Source organism: Dendroctonus ponderosae, unplaced genomic scaffold (assembly GCF_020466585.1).
Source record: "Dendroctonus ponderosae isolate FM_Combo_2020 unplaced genomic scaffold, Dpon_F_20191213v2 Dpon_F_20191213_6, whole genome shotgun sequence".
Taxonomy (NCBI): Eukaryota; Metazoa; Arthropoda; class Insecta; order Coleoptera; family Curculionidae; genus Dendroctonus; species Dendroctonus ponderosae.
The window spans coordinates 6,985,776-6,993,997 of NW_026018814.1; the positions used below are offsets into that span (position 1 = coordinate 6,985,776).

The window sequence follows — 8,222 nt, forward strand, 5'->3', positions numbered from 1 at the left end:
TCAACAGTTACTACAAAAATTGACGTGGAAATATAAAAAATAATGTTTGGTTTATTAATAAATGTTTGTATTTTTGTTGCCCTCTGTACAAATAACTTAAAATTGTTTCCATTTCTAGCTGATTTTAGTTTGAAACTTTTTTACTAGTTTCTCAAAAAAATATATGTACAATACTCTGCAGATCTTCATTCTTGTAAAAAACATTAGACAAATTCGCTTTTGTGTTTGCAAATGTATTTATTGCTCAGAAACAATACTTGACGTGACTTAAATATTTCGCACGTTTGACAAATTGATAACATTTACTGTTTTTTGGACACCAAGATCATCCCGTCTAACGCCGAGAGATTTCATCTGTGTGGCTCTCCTATAAATCATAATTGCATACTTTTCCCATCGCATCAGATGCCCAAAGTGCAGCTCAATGTTCGGAAAAGAAGTAATTTATGTGTTTGGGAAAATGGTCAACATTTTCAACATTTGYTTCAATAATTAAATCAGTTCAATTATTCAGAGTTAATACTTTTCCATGTCAKTTTTTGGTTCTGAAGCATTAAGAATCTGATTTGCTTGCTTTGATYGAAAATTTGRATAAAGGTGTCGTAATTAATACTTTGTACAGAAACCGTAGGGCGGACGAAAATTTGACAAGAATAATTTTCAATTTTTCGCCGTTAYGGTCTTCTAAGCCCATAAGCCCATAAGGTYAAGTAACTTAAACATTTTTTTGAATGTAAATACTCTTTTGTGCAGTAGATGGCCAATTTCAGCTGGTTACAGTGATTTTCGAGGGCCAATTCTGAAGACTTGAGCCTTTTCAACACCTTGAAGGCTGTTAGTACAACCAGAAGTCTTCTAGAAGTTTTCTGCCAATATTTAACATTTTTTGGGAAAATCTTCTCGCGGAAAAGCTATATTTAATAGTCTTGTTTTATGCAGTGAGACCAGTCTATGTTTTAAACAGTAAGTTTAAACAATCGTAGACACTCCAGTTTCTATTCAAGTGGCATCAAACCCTCAATTTCCGAAAACAGTGAACTTTCATAACTGTATCTGACTGTGACTGTATTCAGAACGCTTTACACGTTTCGGGATTTGTTAACAACCTTCACATTATTTACTCATTCCCAATTCTGGTTGAAGTTGATAGTTTTGCTTTGTTTGACCTGTTTTCGACGACCAGCAATATCAGCATACGAATAGAATACGGTTAATTGCAGGTCTCATGCATGTATTCTACCGGGCAATTAGAGTTTGGGAATCAACCCTGAAATCGAACAGTTTGGGCACATTAATGTCGATTGGTTTTGAAACACACAAAAGCATTTTTATCTGTCTTTGTGGAGTAAGCTTGGCAATGATTTGTGCGATCCGCAAATGGTTTAACAGCAAACGAAAGCGTAAAAAGGACACTAAATGTTTTTCATAGTGAAAAAGGGTACAGTTGACGATGAGTCCAGATTGATCAGATAGTCAGCCGCAGGCCATCAAAGCATGTTTGCACAAAAAAGTCAAACCAGATACAGAACGAGTCTACAAATAACAGATTAGGATTATCAACAAAACGGCTTTCCGAATGGTCACCTCGCAAAAAAAAGTGTTTGCCCTGTTAATTGAATGACCCACAGCCTACATATGTGTAACACGAGCTGGAATCCCAAGAACATCTATTACTCTAATTGCTTTCGGTTTGAATGGGGGCTATTTGACTTCTCAGATAGCAAACATTTAGTGGGGTGTTGGTTGAGCTGAGTACATGGGCCGAGAAAGTTGCAAATGTTGACGTCTCTATTTTCAGTCGGTACATTTTACCACGAATGAGGTTTGAAAGCTAATTAGCTCCGCAGCTCTAACAATTACCAAAGGTTTATGTTTACCCAACGTTTCACTAGTAAACATCAAACCTGGGGGTCAAGTTAGTTGGGACATTGATATGTTTTTTTGCTTTAGACAATTCTTGAATGTCCCATCATCTTTTTGGCGTGTCCTGGAGTCTTAAATGCAAAGGTTTGCGGTTTTCCTTTGTCGCAACCCTACGCGGTTCCATCTGATTACCCTTAGAATACCCCAACCCCGGTTCACTTTTCATTGCACATTTGAAATTTGGGGTTTCCGGTTGAAATTTCCTTGAGCAGTTGTGTAGAATTGGAAGAAGAAGCAATCCAAATCGTCTTCGGCGTCTGCCACTATGACTGCATCATCGGCACAGCACTAGATATTTTTGGAATTTCCACCTTTTATTCAGTACGGTTTCAAATAACTCTGGGCTCAAGCTTTCGCTTTGATTGGCTGTTCTGGTGGTGAAGAAGTGGCATCGTAATATTCATTTCTTTCATAGCCTTGATCACGTTTTTTGAGGTTGCGTTCTGAGCAAAGAATATCATCGAATTATTTCTAGTTGCTTTGCAAAAGGCAGCGCCTCCCAATGATCGATTATTTCGGAAAGTTTGTCCTTCTTCGCATATTTTCATGACTTTCCTTTATTTTCGGGATATCTGTTGTCAATAGTCTTAAAATAGAACATATTCAGTTCATGCCTCTATAGCTATTCGGATTCGATTTACAGAATTTTTTATTTACAACAGGAGCAGCATAATTCACATTCATTAATCCTTCCTACAAATTACTGAAACTCCTGTGATTATCTTTTGTTCAGCGCCTGTATTTTAGTGTCTATTCTATTCTTAAAATTTTCTTCTATGAATTACATATTCTGTATTTTATTTAATATGCCCATTTGTCTTCTCTGAAGAAGTAAATTAAAATCAAAGCACAGAAAGATTAATGAAAAATATATTGGCAAAATGTAGTCCGGTTGTTTCGTTTTAAATATTTCATCGAATTTTCGAGAAGGCAATGAATAAGTATAGGAAAATACTAAACAGAAAGAATTGCCGATTCTTGGATGTTTAAAGCGGTTGAATTAATTTTCATTTCTTATATCAACATTCCCACTTTGCAAACTGATTGGAGCTTATTTATCTAAAATAAACGATTTCGGAATGTTTGAGGAAAACTGCAAGAGCGGAAGGGCCGTATATTTTTAAAGATCCGAACTACAGAACGAATTTTTCACTGGCATCGTTTACGTTCTATTGGGCGTAATAAACGATCCTATTTCCAAAATCGATCTCCAGTGCACATTTACTTTAATTTCCTTTTTCTTTTTATTTCGTGATCATGCCGTATTCTAACCAGAGATAATCGAAGGCAGGTTGTTTATTATTTTGATGGCGATTCCGTGGGCGCGCTGATCGATTCCGATTAGAGAATGTACGAAATACATTAGCCGGTCGACCAAAAATAATGCCGGTCTATTAGTGATTTAATGGGTCGCAATTAGGATACGTCGATGGAGAGAAGATGCCACAAAAAGAAACACTTTCTTAGTGTTTCACTTATTTAGCGGTAATAAATCTATTTTCCACCTGACGTGAAAAACGAACCGGTCGGTTCGCAGACAAATTAAGCCAAAGCGCCATTAATTTCCAGATAGCTTTTTTCGTATTAGCCAGAAAAACATTGTTTTGCATTAGAAGTAAAAAGTAAAAACGCACGAAAATTAGCTTCTGCTCCGCCTTGAAATTGTTAAACAAAAAGACACATTTTCTATCTGATTTCTGCCATATAATATAGAAAACACAAGAAAATCCTGTACAATTAATGCAAGTCGAGGCGCTGAGAGCGTTGGCTTGCCGTAATCCCAATCGAAATTAGCCACTGCATTTAATTTTCCTTCTGCTTAACGCCCGCCATAATCCCCATTCCGAGATTTTTCATTCCCAGCGAAAAATTGGCCTCGGAATCACATGCAAAAGCCCAAGAAAGTGCTGTTCCCAGCCAAATCAATTCGACTTCAGTCTTAATCCTTTCCAGATTTTCTTGCTAGAACCGGACCCGAACTCCGTACCACTACTGATCGAAGTTTATTCGAAAGCTAATTTGTACACCAGAAATAATCGGTTCGGTTTGTCGTGGGAAAAGCCCACCTGGAACTGTTACCCCCGAAAGATAAACCAGTTTTCCATCATCCAGTTTTGACCTGCTTTGCTAACGTAACGCAAACTTCGACGGTTTGTTTGGACTGGTTATTGATATGTGCTGTTCAACAAGCCGGACACTTGTTGTTTCTGAATCTGATTATCCATGAGAAATATATACGATGTCAACGTTTTACTCATCGAATCCATTCAATTTGAAGAGAGAACTGGATTGTTCACATTTATTGAGGCATTGAAATTGATCAAACATTCAAATATTTTTTAAATTGATTCCTCTTTGACTTTAAGGTGTCGCTGAATATAGCTTTAAGTTGTATTGGCTTAATCAGTAGATCCTTCCGTAATCGAACATGAAGTTATTTGCGTTACCAAATGAAACCCTATTCGGAGGGAAACACAGTCGCTTGCCTCTGCCAAATTGCTTTTTCCTAAGACTACAATCCAAATACCACAACATAAACAAAATCGGGAGACTTCCGCTCGAACGATAAGTAGTTTAATTCCGAACGGAACGGAAGCAAGTTCTGCCTTCTGTTTGAGATTCAAAATTGTATGCGAATATGGGAGTTAAATTCGTCCCACAGGCATTTAGTTCTCTTGTGCTTTCCCGAATATACTTTATAAAGTGCATATTACCGAATATAAAATGCATTAAACTTTGAATGGAACATCCCGGTCGTAAAGCGAATTTAAGCATATTAGAGTTTAACTGTCTTCTATCTGTGTTCATTCACTGTGATTTATGCACTGGACTTTTAGTCTCTGTTAAAATGACTTTTTTAACTTTGCTTGAAAAGGCATGAGAGAAAGCATTTAAAATTTCGTTTACCTTTGGTGCTCGTGGAAAGTGGGAAAAATACAATTTCGTTTTTTAAGCTTTCATGTCGATATAAAAATACAGTTTTACTTGATGACCAAGTTAGTGGCCAGGCGAAGAAAATTTTAACTAAAACCGATTTACCTGTACAAAGGTTCTCCTATGCTCTCTTTGAACCACAAGACCATAGCAACAGAATCGTTGTGCTTCTTGGTTGTAATGCTACATGGCAGTCCTTTGCTCTTTCCCAGTACACCATGGGCTTCCTCCGTTGGAACTGTAAATAGAGAAAAATTTCTAAAGAAACTGGTGTTAAAAGACAGTCATTAAATCGCTAAAGGAAAGACATTGAGAAGGAAGAAACACGTGCTGAAAGAAAAACGTCCCCAGATAACGATAAAACAAAATTAGGCGCGGCAAAGAACATCTTTAAAATCGGAAAAAATAGAATTGCCTCTGGAAAGTTAGAGCTGCTTGTTATCTATTTATCTTACTGGCGTTTGGGGAGTGGTTACGTTAAATTTTTCGCCATTTGTGGATCTTTGGAGTTTGGATTCGGTGAAGAGTACGTTCGGGTCCGCAATGCGCGTCCTCGACGTCAGTGACAACACTGAGTTATTGCAGCATTAACTTTTTTACGTTTTCTCTTCGAGAATAAATTAGTTTTATGTCGGTATTTTCGAATGCAAATCACAATTTTTTGCGTGTTTCGCAAGACCGAAGCGATTATTCGTGCTTGTTTTTTTATCGCGCTTTTTTCGGTCCTAAATTAAAGTTATTTATCTTTGCCGCGTAATCTTCTTTAGCCGGCAGCGTTTTGTTAGATGTGCCACGGAGATTTACAATTTTCGCAAAGCTACGGTCTAATTAAAGGCTTGCACAGTACAATGATTTAGAGTTACCACTCTTTGCTCATACACACATATTAAAGACCCGGCGATATAATAAATGTTGTTTTTATTTCTGCACCAAGCAGGCCTCTTTGTGAGGTCGCCTCCCAATTTTTCTCTATGGGCAACAAATGAGAATTGCAAAAAATGGAATTTGTTTTCGACACAATATCAAGTGATAATTATATTGTACATAACGAACATGTCAGGTTAATACGATTATAGTAGCGGTGAATGTGCGAAATTGCTTGCTTACAGGTAGTGACACAATATTTTTCACTCAAATTTCATTTTCCAGATTTTCAATTTGCGGGGATTGATTTAGAAATATGATCCGGGCGGTTCGAGGGTGGGATTTGGTTTAAAACAAAAATATATTCTGAATTGGATATACATTTTTCGGAAGTCTGACAAAATTGATTCCGAAGATAATCGTTCTACTAGGTTTCTGATGTTTTACAATAAAAATTTTTTTTTATTGCTTTGTTTATTAGTTAATTTATTCCGCGTAAACTTTCCTTGACATTTTTTAAACATGAAAATTCACTGTCGATACGATTATTTCTATCTGGAGGCCCGGAAAGCGTCAAGCCGATGAAGGCAGCGAGTTTTGTAACACCTTCATTTTAATATTAAATGAAAAACAGATATTTAGATAATTTTTTGCTGCATCGTGCATTTTTTGCTGCAAATTCGTGTTTGAACGTTTTCGAGCTTTATACTATCAATCGAAGAAGCGAAAACTTTCTTGGGGAGAGAAAGCTAATTAGCGTACAACTGAGCTTGAACCTGGTGATTTTTTAGGGCTTTTAGACGTCGAAAACAATTTTTTTTTGACGTTGAAAATAATTAACTTTCGACGACGATCTAAAAGCTCTGAACATTCGTCAATTTTATGCAATGGGTGCGTGCGACGGCTTGAAGATGCATTAAGTTTGAAATTACTTTCTGTATGCAGTTTGGTTTCACTTTACTCGCATCGATTGGGAAATCTAAAGGAAAACTCTTAATCTACCTGAATGATCATTTATTTTGATCGCATTGTGAAACTAGGACCGCATTTTTATCCCTGATACTTATGCAAGTTTCCGACCGATAAGAGTAGCGAATTCCAACAAGAAAACTGCTTACAAGTTGATATAGTTTAATGGTTTCGGGGGCTCTTTAAGTTGATTTTCATGCCAAAGTTCTTCCGAAATGTTCTTGAAACGGCATAATTCAAAAGGAACTCTGACGTAAACTTTAACGCTAGTTCCAGGCCCGTCCATGTGAAAGTAATCTCGCTAGGTATAACTCTATGGAAGTCGCCGAAAGATAAAGTATATGGAAGTGTAATAGATATGAATAATTACATTCCCTTATCATGTTCAGTGGGGATTTATTCTCCCTTTAAATTAGACGCTGTAAAATAAGCAGGAGAAGAGATAATGTCGGTCAACGAGAACCTAATTTCTCATCGAATAAGCGGCCGCGACTTTTATAATTTTCCTCTCCCTGTTTTCTTAATTTATAATTGTGGCGGAAAATTTAAAAAGTGCGAGATCCGCATAAAGATAAGTGACCCTAATTACTGGGGTGTTTTAGTGATGCCTGAAAAGTCTTGGAAATCTTTCTCGACGAACACATTAAGATGGAGATTTGTTCTGTTGTTGGCTTACGAAATTGCTCTTAGGCATTTGAAGGTTCGCGCATTGATAATATACAGGGTGTCCCACCGGGAACCGCCGCGATCGATATCTGTCAAACTATAATTAGGAGAAATTTTAAAATTGGACAGTGTGCCGAAATTATCGGAAGCTTGCGATCTAAAATATTTTCAAAATGGCCACACTTCCGGTTATAGCAGAAGTAGGTATTAACTTGCCAATTTGAAATAGATCACCCTATTTATTATTAGATTTTTGGACTCTACTGCAAACTATAAATATATCTCATGTATAATTCATATACCTATAAGTCTATCCGTTTCTGATATATTAGAAATGTTATGTAAAAATTACAGTTGCAGCCAATTGAAGAGAATCCATTTTTCCTATTAGGAAATTTGTGCTACTTAATCTGAGTCGGATTTCTTGTTGAAAAAGACTTACTTTAATCGAATTTGCACAATATTTTGATAGCTATTAAGTAATACAAAGTGTTAAAAAATAAGTTTCAAACCTGTATTGAGAAAACCGCCCAAAATATTTTTTTTAAATAGAAACCCCCATTTTTGATCATTTTACCTTATTCTGTATTAAAAATAATGGCAAGTTTATGTAATGTTGTCTATTTCAAAAGTGTTTGGTTTTCAAAATAGTGTTAATTAAATGTTTATGTAAATGCTATTTTGTCGCATCTTATTTTCGAATATTGAAAATACCCAAACAGCCCACTTGAATTCATTCAACATGCGAAAACACCACCATCGAGCCAAAACAAGAAGCTTCGGTATTCCATTCATGGTAATATTTACGCTACTTTACTACACATTCCGAGACTCCGATGGTCACGTGGGGCCAAATTCCTCGGAAA

At 36.4% G+C, this 8,222-nt stretch overlaps 1 protein-coding gene across 2 annotated transcripts in view; it reads right to left on the minus strand.

Annotated features, from left to right (window-relative positions):
- Positions 1-8,222, minus strand: part of LOC109540557 (neural cell adhesion molecule 2) — a 135,860-nt gene that overhangs the window by 61,188 nt on the left and 66,450 nt on the right. For both annotated transcript variants that reach the window (XM_048667439.1, XM_048667440.1), the window contains exon 2: positions 4,963-5,095. In XM_048667439.1, coding sequence (XP_048523396.1) covers positions 4,963-5,095 — 133 coding nt within the window. The remainder of the gene's footprint in view (positions 1-4,962; positions 5,096-8,222) is intronic.